At 35.8% G+C, this 27,696-nt stretch overlaps 1 protein-coding gene across 11 annotated transcripts in view; it reads right to left on the reverse strand.

Annotated features, from left to right (window-relative positions):
- Window positions 1-3,939: 3,939 nt before the first annotated feature.
- The window catches only part of DMXL2 (Dmx like 2), a 151,947-nt gene continuing 128,190 nt past the window's right edge, over window positions 3,940-27,696 (reverse strand). For 8 of the 11 annotated variants that reach the window (XM_082444557.1, XM_082444558.1, XM_082444554.1 and 5 more), the window contains 17 exons: window positions 26,587-26,835; window positions 23,481-23,659; window positions 19,605-19,735; window positions 19,028-19,113; window positions 18,396-18,597; window positions 17,416-17,533; window positions 14,046-14,108; window positions 12,511-12,597; window positions 12,305-12,426; window positions 11,027-11,165; window positions 10,304-10,364; window positions 10,043-10,170; window positions 9,413-9,490; window positions 8,518-8,609; window positions 7,762-7,814; window positions 6,163-6,380; window positions 3,940-5,422 (listed from right to left, as the gene is read on the reverse strand). In XM_082444557.1, the coding sequence (XP_082300683.1) occupies window positions 5,213-5,422; window positions 6,163-6,380; window positions 7,762-7,814; window positions 8,518-8,609; window positions 9,413-9,490; window positions 10,043-10,170; window positions 10,304-10,364; window positions 11,027-11,165; window positions 12,305-12,426; window positions 12,511-12,597; window positions 14,046-14,108; window positions 17,416-17,533; window positions 18,396-18,597; window positions 19,028-19,113; window positions 19,605-19,735; window positions 23,481-23,659; window positions 26,587-26,835 (2,216 nt within the window). In that variant the 3' untranslated portion in view covers window positions 3,940-5,212. Of the gene's footprint in view, window positions 5,423-6,162; window positions 6,381-7,761; window positions 7,815-8,517; window positions 8,610-9,412; window positions 9,491-10,042; window positions 10,171-10,303; window positions 10,365-11,026; window positions 11,166-12,304; window positions 12,427-12,510; window positions 12,598-14,045; window positions 14,109-17,415; window positions 17,534-18,395; window positions 18,598-19,027; window positions 19,114-19,604; window positions 19,736-23,480; window positions 23,660-26,586; window positions 26,836-27,696 lie in introns of those variants that run through there. The other 3 variants (XM_082444556.1, XM_082444555.1, XM_082444559.1) reach the window with 2 other exon arrangements.

Raw genomic sequence — 27,696 nt, forward strand, 5'->3', positions numbered from 1 at the left:
CTCCCAATCCAAGAACATGGTATATCTCTCCATCTTTTCGTGTCATCTTTGATTTCTATCATCAGTATCTTATAGTTTTCTGAGTACAGCTCTTTTCCCTTCTTAGGTAGGTTTATTCCTAGGTATTTTGTTCTTTTTGATGTGATGGTAAATGGGATTGTTTCCTTGATTTCTCTTTCTGATCTTTCATTGTTAGTGTATAGGAATGCAAGAGATTTCTGTGCATTAATTTTGTAACCTGCAACTTTACCGAATACACTGATGAGCTCTAGCAGTTTTCTGGTAGCATCTTTAGGATTTTCTATATGTAGTATCATGTCATCTGCAAACAGTGACAGTTTTACTTCTTCTTTTCCGATTTGGATTCCTTTTATTTCTTTTTCTTCTCTGACTGCCGTGGCTAGGATTTCCAAAACTATGTTGAATAACAGTGGCAAGAGTGGACATCCTTGTCTTGCTCCTGATCTTGGAGGAAATGCTTTCAGTTTTTCACCATTGAGAATGATGTTAGCTGTGGGTTTGTCATACATGGCCTTTATTATGTTGAGGTAGGTTCCTTCTATGCTCACTTTCTGGAGAGTTTTTATAAATGGGTGTTGAATTTTGTCAAAAGCTCTTTCTGCATCTATTGAGATGATCATATGGTTTTTATTCTTCAATTTGTTGATGTGGTGAATCACACTGATTGATTTGCGAATACTGAAAAATACTTGCATCCCTGGGATAAATCCCACTTGATCATGGCACTCTCACCACTTTTATTCAACATAGTACTGGAAGTCCTAGCCACAGCAGTCAGAAAAGAAAAAGAAATAAAAGGTCTTCAAGTTGGAAGGGAAGAGGTAAAATTGTCATTATATGCAGATGATATGATACTCTAGGGTTTGTCTTTAGGGTTTTCTATATAAAGACTCCACACAAGATCTATTAGAATAAATGAATCCAGCAAGGTAGCAGGATACAAGATTAATATACAGCAATCTGTTGCATTTCTTTACACTAACAATGAATTATTAGAGAGATAGTAAAAAATAAAGGATTATTTTTTACTATTTTTTAAATTTTTTACTGATGTGTTAAAAATCACATCAAAAAAAAAAATCTAGGAATAAACATAACCAAGGAGACAAAAGACCTATAAGCTAAGAATTACAAAACACTGATAAAGGAAACTTAAGATGATTCAAAGAAGTGGAAAAATGTCCCATGCTGTTGGATTAGAAGAATTAATATTGTTAAAAATGGCCATACTGGGCTTCCCTGGTGGCACAGTGGTTGAGAATCTGCCTGCCAATGCAGGGGACACGGGTTTGAGCCCTGGTCTGGGAAGATCCCACATGCCGCGGAGCAACTAGGCCCGTGAGCCACAATTGCTGAGCCTGCGCGTCTGGAGCCTGTGCTCCGCAACAAGAGAGGCCGCGATAGTGAGAGGCCTGCGCACCGCGATGAAGAGTGGCCCCCACTTGCCGCAACTAGAGAAAGCCCTTGCACAGAAACGAAGACCCAACATAGCCATAAATAAATAAATAAATAAATAAATAAATAAATAAATAAATAAATAAATAAATAAATAATATTTTTAAAAAATGGCCATACTACCCAAAGAAATCTACAGATTCAGTGCAATCCCTATCACATTATCCATGAAATTTTTTACAGAACTAGAACAAATAATCCTAAAATTTATATGGACCCATAAAAGACCCACACTTGCCAAAGCAGTCTGGGAAGAAGAACAAAGCAGGAGGCATAACCCTCCCAGACTTCAGACAATACGACAAAGCTACAGTAATCAAAACACCATGGTATTGGCATAAAAGCAGACATATGGATCAATGGAACAGAAGTCCAGAAATAAATCCACACACCTAAGGTCAATTAATCTTCAACAAAGGAGACAAGAATATACAATGGAGAAAAGATAGTCTCTTCAGCAAGTGGTACTGAGAAAGCTGGACAACCGCATGTAAATCAATGAAGTTGGAACACACCCTCACAACGTACACAAAAATAAACCCAAAATGGCTTAAAGACTTAAAACAAGACATGACAGCATAAAAATCCTAGACGAGAACAAGGCAAAACATTCTCTGACATAAATAGTAGCAATATTTTCTTAGATCCGTCTCCAAAGGCAAAAGAAATAAAAGCAAAAATAACCAAATAGGACCTAATGAAACTTAAAAAGCTTTTTCACAGCAAAGGAAACCACAGACAAAATGAAAAGACAACCTTCAGAATGGGAGAAAATATTTGCAAACCATGTGACCCACAAGGGATTAATTTCCATAATATACGAACAGCCCATACAACTGAATATCCAAAAAAAAACCCAATCAAAAAATGGGCAGAAGACCTAAATAGACATTTCACCAAAGAAAACATACAGATGACCAACAAACACATGAGAAGATACTCAGTATCACTAATTATTAGAGAAATGCAAATCAAAACCACATGAGGTATCAATTCACACCAGTTTGAATGGCCATCATTTAAAAATCTATGAACCTACTGTACATAGCACAGGGAACTCTACTCAGTACTCTGTAATGGCCTATATGGGAAAAGAATCTAAAAAAGAGTGGATATATGTATATGTATAACTGATTCACTTTGCTGTACAGCAGAAACTAACACAATGTTGTAAATCAACTATACTCCAATAAAAATTAAAATCTATGAATAACAAATGCTGGAGAGGATGTGGAGAAAAGGGAACCTTCCTACACTGTTGGTGGGAATGTAAATTGGTGCAGCCACTATGGAGAACAGCATGGAGGTTCTTCAAAAAACTAAAAATAGATTTATCATGATCTTGCAATCCCACTCCTGGGCACATATCCGGAAAAATGAAAACTCTAATTTGAAAAGATACATGCACCCCAATGTTCAAAGTAGCACTGTTTTCAACAGCCAAGACATGGAAGCAACCCTACGTGTCCATCAACAGATAAATGGATAAAGAAGGTGTGGTACATATACACAATGGAATACTACTCAGCCATTAAAAAGAATGAAATACTGCCATTTGCAGCAACGTGGAGAGACCTCAAGATTATCATACTAAGTAAGCCAGACAGAGAAAGACAAATATATGATATCATTTATATGTGGAATCTAAAAAAAAATAATACAAATAAACTTATTTACAAAACAGAAACAGACCCACAGACATAGAAACAAGCTTACGGTTACCAAAGGGGAAAGGTGGCATGGGGGATAAATCAGGAGTATGGGATTAACAGATACCCACCACTATATATAAAACAGATAAACAACAGGATTTATTGTATATGACAGGGAACTATATTTAGTATCTTGTAATACCTATAATGGAAAAGAATCAGAAAAAAAATGTAACTGAAGCACTTTTCTGTACACCTGAAAGTAACACAATATTGTAAACCAACTACAGTTTTTAAAAAAATTCTATTATCTTGCAGATTCTAAATCAGCTGGTACTGTTTTAGTATAACACATACAATGATGGAGAGAATGCAACATATACAGATTACTGTATACAGAACTGTGGTAAGTGTCTGTATATGTTTACAATTTTTGTCTAACTTGTGTTCCTATGTATTCATTCAGGCATCCTCCCTCCTCCTCTTTTCTTCACCATTCCACATAAGCACCATCCCCAGCTCAGCTCCTTCACCAGTGTGGGTGCCAAAATCCACTCTCAGTTCAATAAACAAGGTACAGTGGAGTTAGTTCTTATCCAGCTAAATCCCAACATTGCGTGCCTTCTGCCTGGTCACCGCTGTATCCCGTTTCCTAGAAGGGCTTCTGATATAGAAGGCACTCATAAATATTTGAGTAAATGAATGAACTGCCTAATACCTTAAGAATTCTCTCACAGTTAAGCATTTTATCAAAGTTAAAATGATCTCAACTGTTAAAAATATTATCAAAGAATGCCAGACCAAACTGAGGTAAAACTCTAACAAATAACATTTATTTTTCTTTTACATATGTATTTCACAGCCCAAACATCACATTGCCTTCAGAGAAAGGTGCTCTTATGCCATTATATTTTACTATATACTGCACAGGCATTAAACATTCTCATTAACGTGATGAGACAATTTGCTGGTAAACATTTAAACACAGACATTGGTTTCAATATTTCAAGAACATATTTTTGGTCATAACCAAGAAGTACATCAAAATATGACAACACTGGCTAATATTTTTCAAGCAAATAATATTTAACTCTGCATAGTTTATACAATAGGCTGTGGTAATAAATAATATCACCAATCTCATCAACTATTAACTGGCCACGAAAAGCCTAACATTCATTTTAATTATGATATGAAATGCTCTATTGGTATAGTTTCAACATAGCCTTAAAATGTTGTGGGTGTTTTAACCTTGAATACGTGAAAAGAAAAAGTACTAAACTGGACTAAAAAAGAAGTACTAACTTGGTATGTTTTGGTTAACTACCAATATGTCATGTCCACGTATTACATTCCTAACATGAAGGCAAATATTTAAATAGAAAAACTAGCAGTCCAAAAACTGTGAATGTGCAAATTGTGAGGAAAACATTGCATTTAAATTTGCACTCATTTGCAAATTACAGTACTAGATCAGTATAAACACTAACAGGAAAAATATTCAGCAGGAAAGAATGGGAACGACCTCTCACAGCAGAGAACTAGTCACTGTGCGCTGCTGCAAAGTGTGCTTACACACAGCTTACAGTGTGTGTCTGGTGTCCTGGAGCTTCTAACTCCTTATGACTATTCTTCATTCAACAAAGGAGACTGCAGGCATGCTTCAATCAGTGGTAAGAATAGGAAGAAAAACCTGAAACAGCAACATTTTCTTCCTTGATTTGGTGTAAAGGTCCTTCTCATTATTATAACTAACTTACTTATATGCTAACTTCTAACCTCAAATGTTTTCTGAATCAGGTTTGCTAAATGCTGTAAAGAATAGCTACCCTTCATACAATACTAGGTTTTGTTTTAAGTATGTCAGCATGATAAAAGGTACACATGCACAGTCATTCTACCAGCCCATATACGCAAAACTCAGCCTAAAACTCAAGCTTGGATCAGATTCAAATTCTACACAGAGATTCTCTGTATTGTTTTCAATGGGTTAACAACTGCTTGGAAAGCAGAAATGCCTAATAATTTCTGCAGTGTGTTTTTTAATTGAAATGTTTATAAAAATAAAGCCCCAATCTTTAAGTCTATAGAATGTCAAGAATGCTATGAGGGATGTTAAAAGCACTGGGCAAAACCCTCGTTTTCAGCGTCCCGTCTGCCCCACAGGAGAAGATCCGGTTGCCCTGGGTGATGTCGATCTGCATGACTCCAGCCCCAAGGTTTCTGAATATGGACTGTTTAGCATGTTCATTTTTAAATGAATGAAGTAGGCCATGGCCTGTCAACGTCCAAACCTAGTTTAAAGAAAAAGTGAAAACAAAAAGTGTAAGTCATTTAAAAAAGAGAGAAAGAGACGAAAAAATTTTAAAAACATGGCCTTCACCTCTGTTCTCCCAGCCCAACTGATCTCATTAAAGCCCAACTTTCCTGTCCACTACCTCTTTCCTAACAGTTTACCTAACTGGAAATAATACCATTCACAGGGCTCATTTACCATCCTTACACTTCCCTGTACCTTCTTTCAAATTCCTCTCTTCACATCCTCTTGTTTCATATTAACCATATATATCCCATCTCTAATTCAATTAAATATTTCAGTTAATTCAGTTAAATACATTCCTAACGCTAAGTTAGGCCCTGGGACAATATAAAAGAACAGTACCACCTTGCTTCTCTGAAGACCTCAACTGTACAAAACAGAGTCAGGTACTGGAGGCAGAGGTGGGAAGAGGGGAGGGGGATGATGTGAGAAACCAAACTCATGTCATCAAAAAATCGATGCATTAATTAAACTCATACACTTACTCAAACAGAGTTCTTTAAAGCTTTTTAATGACCTGAGAGTATACTGAGATTGATTATCTGGATTTCTAGATCCTAACAATTTAGAAAGGACCACACAGAAGTAAGGGAGGAAGCAATATTTGCACGAAGAGGGCAGTGAGTTTTTTGGTTTGGTTCCCCCTCCCCAATCAATCTTGACAGCAGGGAAAGACAATATTTTAGCACATTCCAACCTCTTGTACTGACTCACCTTTATGTTACCTTCTGCTGAACCTGTAGTAAAATATTCCTCACAGGGATCAAGAGCCAGCGCCTTAATTGCAGAGTCATGTGCCTGGAATGTGTGAATTAGCTGTCTCTGCCTGATGTCAAAAATGCAGATGTAGCCTTTCCTGCCTCCAGATATTAGGAGTTGCTGTTTTGGCGCGTACTGAAGCACTGTGGCACCATGATCATGGCATGTGAAACCTGAAGAAAAACATCAAGAGCCTTTCCCAAATGATGTCTACCTTAGCGCTTCTGGTAATATTTAAATGCACATTTAAGTAATATAGAAATTACTGTCACATTTTCCCTTCTAATTTCTATAATCATGATCAAAGTATTTAAAAAGATGGCAAGCAATGACAGAAAAAACATCTTATACATAATCTCAGTATGAAAACACACACCCATATACACAGGAAGTTTAAACTTTATGCCCAAACTAAGTTATACTGTCTCATAAGAATGTAGAAGCAAAAGTGCAGAGGAGAACAAGCTTCTCAATGATACTCAATGTCTTCATTAATACCCACCAATAACAAGTATTTACCCTTTCCCAGTTCCTGCCTATACATAAAACCTCATCAAAAGTTCTTCTCTATAGCACAGGGAACTATATTTAATATCCTGAGATAAACCATAATGGAAAAGAATATGAAAAAGAATATATGTATAACTGAATCACTTTACTATAAAGCAGAAATTAACACAACATTGTAAATCAACTATACTTCAATAAAATGTTTTTTTTTTTTAAAGTCCTTCTCAGCTAAGTAATTGAAACTACACTAGTGTGAAAATTACCAGCCCCAAGTTAAGGAGTTAACCTTCCCAGGACTCTCTGCATTCTAATATGATTAACAACCTTCCCAGGACTCTGTGCATTGTAATGTGATTAACACCTTAAACTAATATGTGGCTAATCTTTAAGAGATATTAATAATTATTCGCCAAAAACAAAGACTATTGCAATCAAAACTGGGAAATAAATACATCTTTCAAAATATACGTCAGCATAGTAAAAGACTCAAATCTTTTTTTTTTTTTTTTTTTTTTTTTTTTTAACAAAGTCCACCTAGCTATCTTTAACCCAAACTTACTAGAGCTTTGAGCACTCTTGGTGGTATTATGTGAAAGAGTGATCTTTAGGACAGCGATGTGGAAAACACTGTCTTAAAAGGAATAATGTTTAAACGGCATTATTCAGATTTCTAATCATAAGGCTGACTTTTACTTTACAGTCAGATTTAATTCTTTGAAATATGACCTCATTTCTGTTGAGCTCAAGGAATACTTTGCAACTGATTTCTTCAGCAGCCTTGTTAGTAGTGCCGCTCTCCATACCATATTTTCTGAATGGAATACAACACAAAGATTATCCTAGGCTAGCTGGGTTTCTGTGACCATACATATTTACCTCAGCAAGGTAGCCAGAAATTCTAGTTAACTTTTAGAATTTTATTCACTCTATACATTTCCCCATTTTTAACCCGTGAATAAACACGCACTGGATTTACTGGTTAAAATAAAACCAGGAAAGCATTCTTTCACAGTGTACTGAAAATCAAAGACTTAGCTCACTTACCATGAATGAGGCTGTTTCCGGGTGATATCAATGTGTCCCAGAGGCATACATTTCTAATAAAGAAACAATAACAAAAATACATCATAAACAAATTGTTCTAAGTCATCACTGGGATAAACTGCGTCTTTACATCAAATATTTTTACTTATTGAATCTTATGTTGTTTTGTTCACTCACATTTATAAAGCAGTGATTCTCAACTAGGATGAGGGTAGAGTTTGGGACTGGGGATATGTCTCTTCCAAGAGTTTATCCTTTTCAAACTACAGGGTCTGTCTCACATGGTCCCACCTAACTCTGCTCCATCTCATCCCCCGGCCCTATCTCTTTTCCATTATCACTCCACGGAAAATGAGACGATTTCCTGAGTAGAAGAGATGCTTCTATATCCTTGGGGGTAAACACTGCAGGGAAATGAGAGGTGTTATTCATGGGCACATGTTGCCAATGAAAACAATCTGAGGCAAAGAAAATGTTGAGAATGATGGCTACAGAGCCTTAAAAACTTGACAGTATTAACAGCAATTAAAAAAATAGCTTTAACATAAAAATTCCACATACTTCTTAGTAGATTACATTAGGAGTAATTTTGGTCTTTCTCTTTTTGGTAAGGAAAACTACTTGAAGAATTATGTAACAAAGTTTTTGTATTCCTGAGGTGGAAAAACCTGACTAAATAGAAATCCATACTTTCTAGCAAGAATACCTTTCTGCCTAAAATATGCTTATTTCTTTTTTGCATCTCTGTCAACCTACCTATTGTCATTGGACTGTCCAGATGTGGCAACTAGACTTGAAGAGGTAACAAATGCAAAGTCACTTGTGGCTTTACTGTGGCACTGCCAACTCTATGGGAACAAAGTGCAGCTGATGTTATCTCAAAATCCAGCAAAATGTGGTACAGTACACACACACAGCTCTGCTAATCATATACTACATGCATGAGCTAAGAACACTTTTTAAAATCTAGAATAAAAATAAGTGATAAGAGGATTAGCTGTCATCTGCATGTTACTTGGTTAATACCCAATAATTTTTTAAAACTGGAAGAGCTGGCAGAAACATGGAATTAAAGGTTATGTTTTTTAGATTATGTAACAAAGGAATAAAACACCAAGTACATGAACTTAACCTTCCAGCCTCGCCGTGCCCCGACCCTCCAAGTGCAGACATGCTTGTCTGCGTCACCACATGTTCTAACATGATTTGGATTAATGGATGAAGTGGCCTATTGGGAGTGGTTATTTTATAATCTAATAAGAAACATTCTGGAGCAAACTGGCATACATGGAACCTGTCTGGTTCTTAATACAGTACCTAAAACGAATCACTATAAAACTCTATCACTAAGAAGTCAGAGATTTCAAAACAGATAAAAGTTAATAAAAATGTATCCTGAATAAGACCACACACAGAGAAGGCCCCTAAAAATTTCAAATATAATGGTCACCCTTCAAGCTGTGTAAAGCAAGTTTTTTGCGTTTTAATCATTTCAGTCTAAAACTAGGGCAATGATGGTGCTGGGCCGTGGCTGCTGGACAGAGTGGTCCCTTTCCCAACAGATCCACCAATGGGATTCGCTGTCTGAAACAAACACTTCACAAACAAAGTGGCCTCCGTATGCGCTCTGCGAATGCTGAGTGATACTTACCATGTAAGGTTTGGGATTTGATGCAGTTTGGTTTACTTGCCAGATACTCAGAAAACCCTCTCCGTCTGCGACACCACACTGTAAGAATGGTGTAAATATTAAACACAGCTTCTGAGTAGCCATATCGAAGGTAAAATCATTTATGAAACGGAGAGTCACTCAGTCCCCACTTAACCAACATTCTGCCTATACCTATGCTCCTGCTGCTGTAGTTCTCAAGAAAGCCCAAGTACTGTAAATATCCTGCCACCTTTTAAATGCTTTTCCATGCCTATTTCACTGTTTTCCTCCAAACTTCTGTAGCAGAACTTAGTAAGAAACTGGAAGGTTTCTCTTAGGTGCCTGACTCTGCACACAGGCACCATCAACACACTCAACAGAAACAGAATTCTTTACCCTCACAGAATATTTAGTATCTGTAAGTAGATGATTAATTAATCCACACAAAATTCTGTGGATTTATGCTTTTATTGACAGCCAAGGGGCTATATAAACACACCATCAAACTGCCTGCTCAACTTAAATCCAGAGTGACTGAATTTGTTTTTAAGTGTAGTTTTACTAGCTATTTACTCATAAATATCTGCAATTCTTTTCAGACAAGTTTAGCAGTAACCCCCAGGAACTAACCTTGTTGCCTTGTGAATTGAAATATAATCTGGTAACTCTTGCATTGCCAGCTTGGCGGAAACAGACAAGCTGCTGAGGTCTTGTCCATTCAAACATTCGTACACTGCCATCCTGAGCACCTGTAAGATCTAAGATGCAAAAGCAAAAGCAAAAAATAAGAAACAAAGCTGAAGAAAGAGTTCCAACATTTCCCATTCTATAAGCCAACTTCAAAATGACAGAGATCACTTGCAGTCCTTTGATCATAAATAAAATACTTACAGTATTGATGGACTGGGTGTGAGGTCGTTCTCTTAACATTATGTAGATTCCTTTTCATAAGCTTTAAAAGAAGATAAAAATGAATTTCTTTTGCAACACAGAAGAAATAAGGAAGGATATGATTCAGGCCAACTCTAATTCTGATTACAGTTATTCTCTTACACTGGATTATTACTAAAATAAATAAACCCTGTTGTGGATTTTCTGACCCACTAAATATACGACACTTGTCTGAACAGGCTGGGAAAGCATAGTCACTTACTGGCGTGCCCTGGTCTGCGTGGACTGTGAGGATACCAAGCTGCTTCATCTAGTGATAAAGGGAACTCTCCTCCAAGTGCCCCTCCCTGAGGGCAATCAGGAGTATCTCCAGATTCTTCAGAGCAGAACATGAGAATGGGACCCCTTTAACTACAGTGACTAACAACAATGTTATTGATGCATTTTTCAAACACTTATAGTAGACACAAATTCCTCTCTATCTCTGCTTTACCACTTTGTGCCTCTGTTTGCTCATCTATAAAATGAAAACCACTTAGGGTTGTTATAAGAAAAAGCATGCACCTGACATAAAGAAATTCACAGCATGCTAGCTATCATTATTATGGTGTACTAAATGGTCACTGCCTCTGACCTTCAGCATCATTCCTATGTCAAAGTGATTTCAACCTATTTTTGAGCAAGTCCATATCCAGAAACCATACCTAATAGTAAATAACATACCACACTAGCTCCAATGCTAGTCTGCCCACTGCCCAGCCACGGCAGAGATGAAGATGGATGCACCTGACTTGCTGAATGGGATGTTGCACTGGGTTGATAAAGAGTTGTAGTGGAACCACGATAATCAATATCATCTGAACTGTGGAAAACATTCATGTGTTACTGTGACAGTTCCATTTTCTCAACACAAATTCCAATTACAGAGCTTTTTATCTATCTGAAGGACAGTCTTTATTTAAAAAAAAAAGTATCAATATCCATAATAAAAACATAGGTACAAGTCCTAATCATCACCAATTTTAGTACTGGTTAACTTTTTCCCCTTAGGCAAAATATAAGTTTAGTCTAATGTCTGGGGGAATTTTATTGCTGCACAAATTAGAACAAATGTTTGTTTTGAAGTATTTAACACAGATTTTCTTTTTATCCTGTAGAGAAAAAGACTGTATGTTCTCTTCAAGTACAGAGATCCCATTTATAAAATTCAAACATTTTAAAGAAATTTGAGTTAAAAGTTTTCTTAAACTTAGGTACTAATTATCACATTAAATGTTAAAGTAATTTTTATGATGGGCCATATCATATTACATGGTTACATCTACTCTGAAGTATGACTGAAACCTAGTTGTATTATATACTAACGAGATAGAAACAGAAATGAAAGAGGCTATCATGGCACCACTCCCAGTACATAAAATTTCCGAGAGTCTGGAGAAAAGCAAGAGGGAGGGAAAACATGGAGGAGAAACCCCAAAATAGGAAAGCGTTACTGCACCCTTGGTACAGTGTCCATAGTTTTACTGAAAAGTAAAGTTGGCTACATTTTTATCTGAAAAGAAGGTATGCTTATAGAGAGATAATCAAGAAGAAACACTGAAAACTACTCAGTAAATGTGACTCATCAATCAGTCTAATATATTGGTGTATTCTGCTTTTTATGGTAATTACCCAGATCAGCTGAATCTATTGAATATTGTGTAATTTCTGACATTTCTTTGGGGTTAAATGTCAAAGTGGCAGTTGTTAGTGTTAGGCTCTGGTGTTGGGGATTATTCTGACTCAAACATTATGAATAATTCAGGGTCTAATGGAAGAAGTAGGAGTAATTTGTACACTGATGTAAGCAGAGCCCTTTATTGGCAGCTAAACCAATTATGTTTGTCTCCTTACCAAAGAAATACATAGTTTTCAAGACAACTGAAATCAAGTGCATAACCACTTAATAGGTTCTTTTTGAAGAAGACTACATTTAAAATTGATTACATAAGGCAAGCAAACCTTTTGGATTCTCTGTCATATTCTTCTCCAATCCATATGTATGACTGACAGGCCAGTAGAGAAGTAATATCAAGTTCTTGTACATCATGCGTTGAAGCCAAAACAATTTCATTACAGTTTGCCTGTAAAGCAAACGCAAAGTCAATAATTTAAGCAATTTCACTAAAACAAAGTACTACATTTTTTATAATGACTAAAGATTTTACCTTATTAACAGAAAATGCCATGATCATATCTGACTCCTTATGAATGATTTTTGCCTTTCCTCCTGGATAGCCCAGATCTGCTTCAACCTAGAAGACATTTGTCAGCAGTTTTAGTTGTTGCAGCACAGCTCCATACAGATATATGTACATCCCACAAAACATAAAAGGAGGACAAGAAGAAAATGTAGCAGTAGCAGCAGCAGCAAGAAAAAAGGTACCAGTAATTTTAGTGTGTTGAAAATTAGCTGTGGAATTAGCTTAGATTCTCTGATGCCCTGTAATCACCCCAATTACAAAAATTTCCATTGTGATTACAGGATACAAGTAACTGTCACAAAAGATAGAGATAACATAATTTTCATTAGTATTTATAACAGTAATGTGTCTCTTATCTCTTCCAAAAGTGCACAAAGATACAGCAGTAAGAATGTGAGAGAAAAAGACACAATCAGAAAGACAAAGGAGTCACATAAGAAGTGAAATATTTTTAAATAAGGGTGATGAGATAGGAATAAGAAGTTGGGTAGAAGAACAGTTAGAAAGTAATGAAGGAGGGCTTCCCTGGCAGCACAGTGGTTAAGAATCCACCTGCCAGGGGACACGGGTTCAAGCCCTGGTCTGGGAGGATCCCACATGCCACGGAGCAACTAGGCCCCTGCGCCACAACTACTGAGCCTGCGCGTCTGGAGCCTGTGCTCTGCAACAAGAGAGGCCGCGATAGTGAGAGGCCCGCGCACCGCAATGAAGAGTGGCCCCCGCTTGCCGCAACTAGAGAAAGCCCTCGCACAGAAACGAAGACCCAACACAGCCAAAAATAAATATTTAAAAAAATGCAATAAAATTTTTTTTAAAAAAGCTAACTATTATTGTTATTAAAAAAAAAAAAAAAAAAAAAGAATCCACCTGCCAATGCAGGGGACACAGGTTCAAGCCCCGGTCTGGGAAGATCCCACATGCAGTGGAGCAACTAAGCCCGTGTGCCACAACTACTAAGCCTGTGCTCTAGAGCCCGCAAGCCACAACTACTAAGCCCGCGTGCTTAGAGCCCGTTCTCCGCAACAAGGGAAGCCACCACAATGAGAAGCCTGCACACCGCGACTAGAGAAAGCCCGTGCGCAGCAACGAAGACCCAATGCAGCCATAAATAAATAAATTTTTTTTTAATTAAAAAAAAAAAAAGTAATGAAGGAGACTGATGAGAGGAAGGTGTAATGCTTAGAGTTGAAGGTGATGGGGAGAAAAGAAGAGGCAGAATCAAGAAAGAGGCAAGAAAAAACAATCATGTTTAAGAACAGATGGAGAAAAGGGACAAAAAGATGAAGATGGAAAAGAAGCAAGAAAGGGAAGAACCAATGGCAAGAAAGATCAAGCTGGACACAGTGGAGCTTCTCCTACCCTGTGCCAGTGAGGTGTGTGGGAGCAGTGAGCACTCTGACTAGTTAGCCAGCTGGGCAGGTCATGATTAGTATCAGAGATGAGGGGTTAGCTCCTTGAATTTTAAAGAATGAGCTAAATTCGAGAGCGTGGAATACTACCTTGATGTGGCAATCTTCTGCTATGCAGTTTTGTTTGACCTGCTCCACATGTTCTTCTATAGACTAAACAACACCACACCGTCACAAACACAAAACACATGCATGAAACGGAATTATTAAAAAAATGAAAGTTTTCAAACTGAAACGGTTGCTCCATCACTTGATGGTAAAAATGAATTTGCAAGCTTTAAAATGAATTTAAAAGCACATCAAGAAAAAAATTAAACTGAGTAAAATGTGATGCATCAGAAAAAAACAACACAAAGCAAAACAGGCAAAATTAATGTATTACATATATAAAAGCAATTTCAAAATAAAAATTCATTATTTGTATGTCAGTTATGTAACTTGGAAGTTCTAACTTAAACTGTAATCTCTAAAAATAAAACCTACTTGTACAAGCAGATGCATCCTCTACTACATAGATTCCTAACCTATAGGGGTTTATTTCAAATAAATAAAAACTTTTTTTCTAAACACAGATTAAAAGTACTGATAATTATTTCACTCTTACTCATAAGGAATATATCCATGAAGAGACAGTCAAGGATTAAAATTCACATCAACCATTACACTATACATAATCTTATGATTTTCTCCTTATAAGTAAATGTTTGATGAGATGAGGCATGGGAAAGAAATCACACAAATAACTTGCTTCTGGTTGATGACAGGGCCATTAGGAATGGCTATAATCAGAAGCAATATTTCTGCTGTGCTGTGGAAACCTCTGAAGGTTTGATCAGAGCAATACATTCCTACCAATACTTCCCTGAAGTGCCTGCTTCTCTTTCAGCCAACAGGACCCAATTCTCCATGCCTTGTGCAACTGCTCAAGGGCTGCTGCAGCTGACACTGAAGGAATGGTACACGTGTGAAAGGGCCAACTCAGCAAAAGCCAAACTGCAGAAGAACCTATTTGCCTTTAATCAAGTGGCTAAGTTTGCCACATTCATCCATTTCACGAAAAGCTGTTTTGTGGAATAGTCTTCTCTAACATACTCAGTGAGTAAAAATACCTTCTTCTGAATATACCTAAAATTTCAGCATTTCTCAGAATTTTATTTTTATTAAGTAATTTTTAAAAATTAGCCAATTTTAGCATTCTTAGGATTATTTTGCCAGTTTTGCTAATTAATCAATTCACTGAATTTACCAAATTTACTGACCACCAATATCCTATTTAACAATCTAAAAAGATAAAACACTCTTATTAAATGGGTAGTTTTAATAAGTTCTGCATATTTCTGAACTAAGTGACCAATTTTACTTTGCCTCAAGAGCTTTCACATTGTTTTCATAATTTTTTTTCGTAAATGAAAACCATTTTTCAGCAGATATGTGCTATTCAATACAGTAGCCACTAAACACATATGGCTTTAAATTTAAATTAAACAAAATAAAAAATTCAGTTCCTCAGTCACACTAGCCCACTTCAAGTGCTCAATAACCACATGTGGCTGGTGACTACTATACTGTACAGAACAGACATAAATTTCCATTATCAACAGAAAGTTCTATTGGACTGCATGCAACAAGATATTAATTTCATTCAATAATTTAAAATTCAAAGGTACAAAAGGGTACATGATAAAAATTCTTCCGTCCAGACTCCCAGCCATGTACTTCCCTTCCTGGAGCCAACCAATGCTTACACAGCATTTTAAGAAATGTTCAATTTATCTCTGTCCCACCTCCCTGTACACGGAGAGCCTCTTCTGGTAGAAAAATAGAAAAGAACACACAGCTTGGGCTGCTGATCCCAAGAGCACAGAAATGGAGGGGCATAAAGAAGGGGAGGTAAGGGGCAGAATCGGGGAGAAACTTGGTTAAGGAAGAGGGAAACCAGAAAGGAGACAACAGATCCTCAAGAGCAAGACAAGAGTCTGAGGGTCCCAGCAACCTAGACCCAGTCTTTCCATAGCACTCTGAGGCTCTGACAATCCAATGAAACAAAACTGCTAGAAACCTTATGAATAATTAAAGCATATCACTGTGTTTAATAATTTGAAGAACTAACAACTCACAAAATTGATCCTTCAATGAACTCTCTTTCTGTGAATAACAGAGCCCTAAGTGAGCAAGTATCTTTTATCTTAAATCTATTTCTTAGATTTCTGTATCTTATTTTATAGAACTCAGTATCACTGTAGGAAATGCAGTAAACAATGGATTAAACGAAAGAGGAAATGAATTTGGCTCTGATTCCCCTAACAAAACCCTACATCAGTAATTTCAATACCATTGGGGTCTTTTGTTATCAAATAAGCTTATAAGACACAAAAGAATCTCTACAGTTCACTCCTCTAATTCCTCACTTAAGTACATAATTTTTAAATTTACAGAAAAAATAAATGACTGTTCACAGGACTGCCCACAATGACCATCCAGGTAAGTGGGTGAGTAGTGGAAAGAAAAGAACAAATCTGGTCGGTTCTGCTGCCCTAGGTATGGAGAACATTTGAGAAGCAGTTCTATATGCTACCTTGGGAAACTGAGCCACATAGACTGTCCCTCTCGGTTTTCACTTTTCTAAGTGAAATATAATTCATTTTTCTTTTCTCATAGTTTTTGTTGCCAAATCTTTAATCACATCTGACACTCTACTCTGAACACTACTCTCCAAACTGCTCATTACCTCATTAAATAGCCAAATGGACTGAAATGCTTATATATAAAACATCTGTGTACCCCTCATTTTATAATGAAGAGATCGTTTTAAGTTCTAAAGTGTCACTCTCTCAAATTCATGATTCTTCTTGAATCCTGTATGGCATTACATTATTAACTTATGTATAGCTTAAAAATCACCATGCAATGTAGAATCTCTGCCTCACTTTGTAAATGCAATCAATCTTCCTTCATCATATTTAGTTTAATCTCTCTCACAAAATTTCTGTAGTTTAATCTCTCTCACAAAATTATTCTACAGTTTATGCTGTTCATTTTTAAATGCTAAACAAATAAAAATGCTTTTAAAGGGTTATGCTGTATTTTCAATTAAATGATATTCAGAGAATCATAACATAGAGTATACTCATTTATATACTAAGTTCCCCAAATCATCCCTCACAATGTTTATTACATATGTAAAGGCCCAATGGCAAATATTATAAAGGACATACCAACTTTCACCTGATTATACAGGATTTATCGAAGGACCTATGTTGTTTCATTGTTATGAAATAAAAATTGTACGTTTTTATCTTAAAAAAAAATTCTCTGTAGTTTGATAAACTATTACCTATGATGTATGAAAGATAATGAGTTCCAACCAAAAGTAAATTTCAAATAAATCAAGCTGGCTTCATTAGAAATGTTAAAGAAAACAAACAAAAATTACAAGAGAGAATATTTTTTTCTAAAATACCTCACTCTGCTTTCTTTTCTTAGTGAAAATATATCTAATAAATGTCTGTTGAAGTACTTCTTGTTTAACAAGGAAATGCCAAAGTCGTTTGACTGGAAGCGCAGAAGAATCCCGGGATCTAGTTTAAAAGAAAAAAATCAACATATCACACTATTTAGTCTATATTCTAGTCTATAGAAAATGTTTCATTATTTGCAGATAATTTTTTTAAAACCTCCATTATTGCAAAGAAGATACAGCATTAAGCTCAACAAAATTTTATAATTTATAATTTATTTCACTTTTAATTTTTAGTTCTACAAATCATTCCTTCATCTAGCAATTAATTCTCTAATTACAGATTCTCTAAATGGACAGGTTGGGCTGAGAGTCCATTGAATCTCATTATTCTCTTTTTAAATTATACTTTAGGTTGGTTCTGTTGGTTACAGCATATCACCAATGAATATAAATGAATATAAAGTCCCACATTTCATTTTTAACAGCCTAACAAGCCTAACAAGCTAAAAATCCTTGCTCTTTCAAGCTTATGAGCAATACTCTAAATCATGGCTGGCTGCCTCAAAAAAAGCATGCTGCTTATCAAAAGGGGCCTAGATGGACAGATAGAAGATCAAAACATCAATAAAAACCTTACTGTGTTTACTATTAAATTACCGACAAAAGGTCAGTAGCACCTTGTTTGAATATGTAGATTGTTATCCCAAAACATTTCTGTTAAGAGTTCCTAAAATGATGACAAAAATAAAGGTTTTGTCCTGATTATAAAATTAGTATGTCTACTGAAGTATAGGTAATATGGGAAAAATAATTTTTATCCAGATTTCTGATATTTTCCTTGGCATATACTGCTAGAAATAGTATTGCAAGTTCAAATTTATGAGTGTTTTGAAGGCTACTGGCATATTATTTTGCCAAACTGACTTCCAGAAAGGTTAAACCAAGCTACACTCTCATTACCATTGTAAGAGAATTCTTACTTGAATGGAGTATTTTCAGGTTCTAGCATTGCTTTATTTCGAAGAATTGCTGGTCCAGCTCCTACTGAAAGGTCAGTTGGATATGTGTTGACATAGTTGGGGGGAGGACCTTCAAATTGATCCATTTTCTCTTGCAAGATCTGCTCCCAATTCTCCAAGTTTTTAATCACAGCAATACCTAATGGTGATGTTACAGGCAACTCTAAAATGTAATAGAATATGATATTTTACTCTGATTAAAAATGTTGACCATCACCACATATTTACAAGATCCAAATTCTTAGAGCCAAAATTTCTGAAAATACAAATAAATCTGAAAATGTTAATCTAACACCATTTTGATATTTAATGCTTTGAACAAAACAGAAGACCAGCTTTCTAAAATGAGCTAAGAAAATGTTTAGCTTCTCCACGCTGGTTTCCTGGTTTTTCTTCCAACCTTCTAGGTTGTCAGTGATTCTTGCCATATGAATTAAAACCACAGAATGGAGCCTAAGATAAATAAGACCTCATAACATCTCCAATGCTGTATTTTTTTAGTACCAAATGTTCTTTTATATGGATTTTGTAAAGAGAAACTTGATGATAATTTGTTGTATTTAATAACATTAATTTTCAAATTCCAAACTTACCAGAGAATTCCAATCCAGCGATGGGAAAGAAATTCTTGACATTGTGAAGTACTAGCTTAACCATTGTCAAATGTAGAAGAGCCCAGCTGTTCAAAGGGACAAAAAAAAAAAAATCTCCTTAATTGAAAAATAAAATCATGAGAATATAGTACTGATCCCTGTCAACTGTTTGGCCCAATCTCCCACCCAGAAAAAAAGCTGTTTTTTTCTAACAACTTACTATTAAAAAAGAGTACCTTTGTAGTCTGAAAATAAAAGATATGCAACAATGTATTACACTTGCACTATCTGAAATACCTAATGGAAAGAGATTTACCACACAGCTACATGGAATTTAATAGCATATCAATAAATTATGTATTTTTTCTCACTAAAAATGTTTGTGCCAGCTATTCTTTGAAACTGGAGGTGAAATACTCTACTATCTAGCAATGTACCTCAAAGGTACAGAATTCCTAACCTGAAAACACAGGTCAGTTCTTGTATAAATTCATGAGAGTAATGTTGTTTAAAACTAGTAACATCAGGTACTTCTACAAAAGAAAAGACAAAAAGAAAAGAGGAAAGCTTTATTTACCTATAGGAGTTAGGGTCTTGGTGTTCCTGTATCTGTGTATCTGAAAAAAAAGCATCATCTTCTTCTTCATCACTATGAACGCTTTCATCAGAATCATATATAACTCCACTATCAGACAAAGGGAGAAATGGCTGCAATAAAATGTGAAGTTATTTTTAAATGTATAATTGGGTTATTTTTATCCTAACTTAATATTGAACATTTTAAATGGTGTCAACCTAAACTAAAATTTTCTTTTGAAAATGATACTAGACCTAGGAAAGTCAGGAAAACCAGGTTAAAACTCTCAGATTCAATAAAATAATTGAGTAGCTAGATACGACACAAATATTTTTTAAAATCAATGGTCTTTTTCTCATATATCAGCAATAACTAGTTCAAAAACTCTGAAGAAAAAAGGTGCATTAAATAACATAATACCAAAGGAAAAACTTTATGAAAACTGAAAGAGCTACAGTGAAGGAAATTACAAATCCCTCTAAAAGCTAAATAAGGAGACTGAAACATGTAAAAACTATCATTCTTTAATTTACAGGTTTTAGGTAATTGCAATAAAAATCCCCATGGGGATTTCTTTTCCTTTTTTGAAACTTGATAATGGTTGTAAAGTTCATAGGGAAGAAAAAAATAGGTAAGATTAGCTAAGAAATCTTTCTAAAGTGAAAGATACTATTTCTTAGTGGATATTAAAATAAGTAATTAAAATAAGTGCAGTCTAGCAATTGATCAGTGGAAAAATATAGTCCAAGAAGAGTATATAAATAAGAAATTAATATATGACAAATATAACATCTTTTAAGTCGTTGGGAGGAAAGGAAGGACAACTAGTGTAAGTGTGAGAACAGAAGATAAAGAGGGCACCCAAAGTCTGATCTTCACTTCATTTTAGATCAACAGGAGAGTTAGAAATTAAAAAAGAGAGTTAAAAGTTAAAAAGAATTAGGGGGAAGATGGGCTTCCCTGGTGGCGCAGTGGTTAAGAATCCGGGTTCAAGCCCTGGTCTGGGAAGATCCCACATGCCGTGGAGCAACTAAACCCATGTGCCACAACTACTGAGCCTGCGCTCTAGAGCCCGTGAGCCGCAACTACTGAGCCCGCATGCCGCAACTACTGAAGCCCGCGCGCCTAGAGCCCGTGCTCCACAACAAGAGAAGCCACCACAATGAGAAGCCTGTGCACCGCAACCAAGAGTAGCCACCACTTGCAGCAACTAGAGGAAAGCCTGCGTGCAGCAACAAAGACCCAACATAGCCAAAAATAAATAAATTCATTAATTAATTTAAAAAAAGAATGAGGTGGACGAGAAGGTGGAGGAAACAAAGGAGGAGAAGATAACAAAAGTAAACATTTATTAGTGGAAAGGACTTTCTCTGCTTAAAAACAATGTAACAAATCATTTTTAAAAGTATGGATAGACATGACTAACTTTTAAAAACTTCTGTATGTCAAAAGCAAAAAATTAAAAGGCAAATAAATCATTTTTTAAAAGTATGGATAGACATGACTAAATAAACTTTTTAAAACTTCTGTATGTCAAAAACAAACAAAATTAAAAGGCAAAGAATCTGGAAAAGGTATCACAAGTAAGATAAATTGTTAATATCCTTAATAAATAAAGAGTTCATTAAAAGTAAGGAAAAACATTACAATTCCAATAGATAATTTTGTTCAGAACATGAACAGTCAATTCCTCACAGTAGAAAACCTAATGGCAATAGGTTCATTAACATTTTTTGATATCACTAATAGGAAATAAAAATTATTTAATCAAATTAACAAAAATGAAACAGGAATACTTAATGAGGGTAAAGTCAGATGCGTGCTCACTATTCTGAAGAGAGTATAAATCAGTAATCTGAAGATACATATCAAAAGATATATATATAAATATATATATATATATATATATATTTCAGATATATATCTGAAATAATCAGAATGTGAACAAGGCTTATCTAAAAAGATACTAATCTCAGCATTATTTATAAAAATGGAAAAATAAATACAGCAAATACTGATAGGCAAATGGTTATATAAACTATAGTATACTCATCAAGCTGAATAGTTATTTGGTCATTAGAAATGATATGTACCTAGAAACAATGACAAACCCAGTAACAATGAGCACCTATATACCCACTTGTGGTTTCTAAATTATAATTTCCCACAGAAAGGAACCAGGTTCTTTGGAGGTTGTTCCCACTCTGGGGCAGGAAATATGCAAAATTAGCCTAGAATGACTTAAGCTAGAAAGAAAAGAAACTCAAAGACTATTGGAAGAGTTCTCAAAAAGATTCAGGAGCCAACTGGAAGAGGCTCTCATTGGCAAAGATGGGACAATCTGAACATCCATAAGAATAATAACTGTACTGGATTAAAATACATAAAATATGTTTAAATCCATAATATAACACAACTAATAACAAAACAAAGCTCACTGCTTCCTCTGAAGGATGCTAAAGAATCAACTGATCACTTTGAAAACTGGCACAAAAAGCAAAGAATAAAGCACTTTTCCTGTCTTTCTCTTTCAAAATGTAATTCAGGATAACCAAATAGGATGATGGAAGAAAGTATTCCAGCAAATAAATGAAGACTAAATGAGAAGATATCATTATCATAATTTTAAAACTCCCCTAAATTTAAAATAATGGACTTGGGCAAAGATCATCAACTAACATCTCAAAAAGAGAGTTTCCTGATGGAAATACACAAAACCACCTATGAAGTAATCCTGTACTCCCCTTTCCCTATCCAACCAGAATGGAATCTGATAAAGCCTCTAAATTTAACTTTCACTTTACAGAAAAACAGGAATCAGGGGAACATGGTCAGAAGACCAAACATGGGGATGCCATCAGCAAAAGCCACTGAGAAATTTTAAAGGACAAATTTGGGGGCCAAAAATAGGGGGGTGTAAATTTAACAAAGAGAGATGGAGGTAGAACCTATAGATTAAAAGAAACTTAAGACGTATCAACCAATTGCAATGTGTGAATCTTATTTTGGACCCTGATTTAACAAACCAACTGTTCAAAAACATTTAAGGTATAATGGGGAAAAAGGTGAACACTCTCTGGATACTTGATGATATTAAGGAATTGTGTGTGTGTATGTGTGGTGTGTGTGGTGTGTATGGTGTGTGTGGTGTGTGTGTGATAATGCTAGTGTGGTACAGGTTCAAAATCCTTCTTTTTAAAAAATAAATGGTGAAATATTTATGAATGGAATTTCATGATGTTTGGATTTGCTTCCAAACAATCTGGGGAGTGGGAAGAAGTATAAATGAAACACATGTAAAGAGGGAACACAGGTAAAGAAGGAAACCTATCAACAGAAGATGATGTGCTTGAAAAAACAAAGTGCAGAAAAGCACACACCCAACACGGTACAAAATGGGACTATGTTGGATCCAGTCACCGTGAGTATTCTGATCCCCAGAGAAGTTTTCTCTGCTTTGGAGAAACAGAGATATGTCGTGGGGCCTCATGAAACCCATGGTCTCATGAAACCCTCAAACACCCATCCATCTCCTTCCGCTCTAGTTTCATGCTGACCAAGGGAACTACTGATAATCAGAAGAAGGGAAGTTAGATGGTAGATACAGGTATTCCAGTCTCTAGAAAAGGATGATGCTGATTATATGTTAATAAACTAACTTCTGGTTTATACCTAAGTCCCATATGATTTTAATTTGTCTGGTCCATTTCAAGTATCTGATCATTCCTGAATGATTATTCAGCTTCTGGAGTTCAGAGATTAATGTCTAAACTATGGTGATTCAACCCAGAAGCTGCCCCGTCATTCCTATGTGATGCAAACATAAGAGTTAATAAAACAGACACACATAAAGCTTGCATTCCTCACGCCCCTTACCTTTGCAACAAAATAATCCCACATACTGAGTTCAGGAGGAATAAACTTTTCTTTGTAAGATGGTCTTTCTGCAGGCACTGGTGGTGGGGTAGCATCCTTTACAGGTCTTCCAGGAACCAGCATTCGCATGTTAAACCTCCTGCGGTGTTTATCTATGTCTTCAGAAGGAACAGGAGGTGCTGAATAAAGATAGAAAAAAAAGCCGGCCTTATTTTCCATTATTAATTCAAAGAGTTATTAACCTTTCTTTTCATCCTACTCTTGCCATGTTTTTAGTGTAGACTAAATTACTTACATCTGTGCTTCTTAACTTTTCTAGTTACTGCATCAGTTTTCCAACAATCATGGCAGAGATGCAGATGAGGAGAGAGTATAAAAGATTAACTTGCAATGAAGCAGCCTATGTGCTATATAGAATAAGAATTCAAGCAATTCTATATACAGTGTATTAAATAAATGATATATTCAACAAATAGTACAGAGAGTGCTTGAGTGATTATTTCTGGCTATGTTGTTCAAGAAAGATTCACGGAATGAATATGTAGGATGTAAAGCATGCCTTAAAAGAAAAGCAGAAGCTCATTGTGAAAAGAGGAAGTTTACACCAGAAATGAATGACCAAAGGTTTGGCTAAATGAGGAGTAAACTTCTTTTGTTGCTAGACAGGTGTCAGGGAAGGGAATAACAACGACAGTCTGGAGTTAGGGTGGGACAAGCCTGTGGATAGGAAGCTGGGAGCTCATCCTATGGGCAATTCTTATGAAAGTATCTTGAACTAGGAACATGATGAGGTATAGTCTGCAGGATCAATTAGAGAAGAAGGTGAAAGAATCTGACACAAGATGGACCTGAACTAGTATGGTGGGTGGTAAAGACCGAGAGCAAGTGTTAGATATGAGAAATACATAAAATAAATATCAAAAGGATTCAGAACTAATTGTATATGAGAGAACCAGAAAGAAGTCAACCTGGTCCTCTTCTGAAGCTCCCCGTCGTAGAAAATGATAATTCTATCTCAAGTTCTCTTTGATGAATATGACCACTTTTCACTCTGTCCATCACTAGGCTAAACCACTTTTATCTTTTTTTAACTGAGGTGAAATTTATATAAAATTAACCATTTTAAAGCGTACAATTCAGTGGCATTTAGTACATTCACACTGTTGTGCAACCACCATCCCTATCTAGCTGCAAAGCATTCTCACTACCCCAAATGAAAACCCTATACCCATTAAGCAGTCACTCCCCATTCCTCCCTCCCTCTAGCCCACGGCAACCACCAGTATGCTTCCTGTCTCTATGGCTTTACCTATTCTGAATATTTCATATAAATGGAAGCATGCAATGTGTGACTTTTTGTGCCTGGCTTCTTTCACTCAGCATAATATTTTTGAGGTTCATGCTAGCTATATAGCATGTGTTAATTCTTCATTCTTTTTTACAGCTGAATCATACTCCATTGTACTTATATACCACATTTTGTTTATCCATTCACTCTTGATGGTAATCCACAATTATCTTTTAAGTGGGCTATTCCCAGAGCCTCCCACATGGGCTCCCTACTTTTATTCTTTCACAGTCTATTCTCCACATAGCAGTTAGAGTGGGTCTTTTGAAAACCTAAATCAGATTATGTCACTCCTCTGCTTAAAACCCTCCAGTAGTTTCCTATCTTTCTTTAGAAGAACAACGATAGTTTTACATGACCCATGAAACCCTCAATGACCTTGGCCCCAGTTACTTATCTTACCTCATCTCTGACCACACTCCCCTGGGTCAGGATAGCCATTCTGGCCTCCACTGTAGTTCCTGGAAAAGGTCAAACTAGTCCTACCTCATGACTTTTGCACTCACTGCTCCGTCTGCCTGAAATGCTCTGGCCCCAGATATCAGCACGATCTGATTTCCAACTTCCTTAGGACTCTGCTCAAATGCTATCTAATCAGAAATGTGTCTTCTGGTCACCCTAACTAAACTGTTGCCATCCCCTTTCCCTCATCATTCTCTGTCCACTCACTCTGTTTTATTTTTATCATAGTTCTTCTCATACCTGAAATATTATCACTTGTTAATTTGTTGTGTTTACCTCTACTGGATGTAAGCTTCATGAAGGTAAGGGATTTGTCTGTTTTGTTCACTCCCATACCCCAAAAGCCTGGCATAGAGCAGGTATAGGTAAAGGCAAACATGAATACGTACTCAGAGGTTTAAGCATGATAATTTGATGAATGTATTACCTACCATGAAAAAATAATAGAAAACTCAGGAAGAGAAAAGAAGTGATTTGGGAGGAAAACTTTTAAATTTACAGTGGACTACAAGTAGGTAGGAAGATGGAGATTAAGAGTCATCCACATGCAACGGGAGTGGTGACAACGCAAGTTGATGAGATTGCCTACCTTACTCTGACTTATGTAGGAACCTATCCATCTGATGCGATCTTGGGCAGTAAAGACACAGGTTAGAACCTGTGCCATTTAAACTCTCTGTGCCACTAACTCCTCATCTGTAATATGACCATTTCTAAGGATGAATTAAGACAGACAATTTCTGTGTTTCAGCGCCAAGGTGTAAACCTTTCCCATGGCGTCAGTCTATATCTTACCATCCTACCATCTTAAAAAGTGGGCTAAAAAATCTATTTTGGTCCATAAGAAAAAAAAGAGGACAGAAAATGGAATTTAAAAACCATGTGCATGATTGGAACAGCCTTCTTGTCTATGACCATAAACTTAATCTGAAGCCAACTACTGGTATACTCTGTAAAGATTATGAGGATTTATTTAAATCTTCTTTCTCTAATTAAAAACAATCCTTTTTCCATGAACTTATTCCTTAACATTGTCTCCTTGCTTACCATTACCTTTCCTTTTTTCTTTTTTATCCTCCTCAAATTTGTCCTGGTTTACCAAAAAATGTTAAACTGAAACTATATTCTTTATTCTAACATGAGTTTAGTTATTTATTACCCTTACAAGAGTGATTATACCTTAAACATCAGTGATTTTTCAAAATAAAAATTCTTAAAACATTAAAAAAAATCTTTTACTTTCACATTGGAAACTATTTACATTTACATACATTATTGGTATCAAATTTGTCTTACCTGAAATATTTTCTGATTGTCTTTGAGGCTTCACAACAAGTTTTACACCTCCCCCAAAAACAGCAGCCCACATTCGATTGTTTAATGGGTGGGCTGCAAGTCGAAATAATTCATTGGAGGAATTTGTGGCAAGAGCATGTATCAATAAACTTAAGTACACAGCAACAACAGCTTCACACAACAAAATGTTCAATTTTGGCTGGTCTTCATCTTGGGCTGAACTCAAGAGATTAATAAGTGAACTCACACCTGTAAGGGTATATAATATTATAAGAAGTATATCAGCATAAAGCTCCAGAAGGAAAAGAAATCCAAATTTGCAGTTTAACCAAAATTATGTATCTATATTATACTATATATATAGTGTGAATACATACACATGGAGATATATATATATATATCCATAATTTGAGCAACAAAATAAATGATAGGAATGGTTTATAAGCTATAGAATAAAATAAGAATCCATTCATCCCTACTGATATAATAAATGAGTGAATAAGTAAACTAAAAGAAGAGAAGAGAAAGCTCTCCCTCACAGAATGATTTCAACTAATACGTAGAAGGACGGATAGAATTAGAAAATCACCATCTAGTAATCCCCACAGTAATATCTGATTCAGTCAGGAGTCATCACTGGATGCTATAATTAGTGGGTAAAAGTATGATATTTTACACAATCTCAAACATTCTCTTCAAAAGATACTTACTAATTGCAAAGGAAAAGAAAGTAACTTTACAAAGGAGAAATCTGGCAGAAACTACTATACAAAGTGATCAAAGTTAATGGCACCAGTAATGGGACCAAGTGGCATCATGTGCCTCTTGATATTTTACACTGAGAAGGGTACAATATCTCTTCATAACCTGAATCTAATATTAAGAAGACATCAGAAAAACCCAAATGGAGGGACATTCTAAAAAATAATTGGCTAGTACCCTTCAAAAGTGTCAATGTCATGAGAGACAAAGAAAGAAGGAGGAATACATATTAGAGGAGATTCATGAGACAATACAACTAAATGTTACATGGAAGACCTTAGTGGGACAACAGGTGAAACTGTCAAAAAATCTATAGATTAGAGAGCAGTATTGTATCAATATTAAGAT

Source organism: Balaenoptera physalus, assembly GCF_965194825.1.
Source record: "Balaenoptera physalus genome assembly, chromosome: 2".
In the NCBI taxonomy this organism is placed as follows: Eukaryota; Metazoa; Chordata; class Mammalia; order Artiodactyla; family Balaenopteridae; genus Balaenoptera; species Balaenoptera physalus.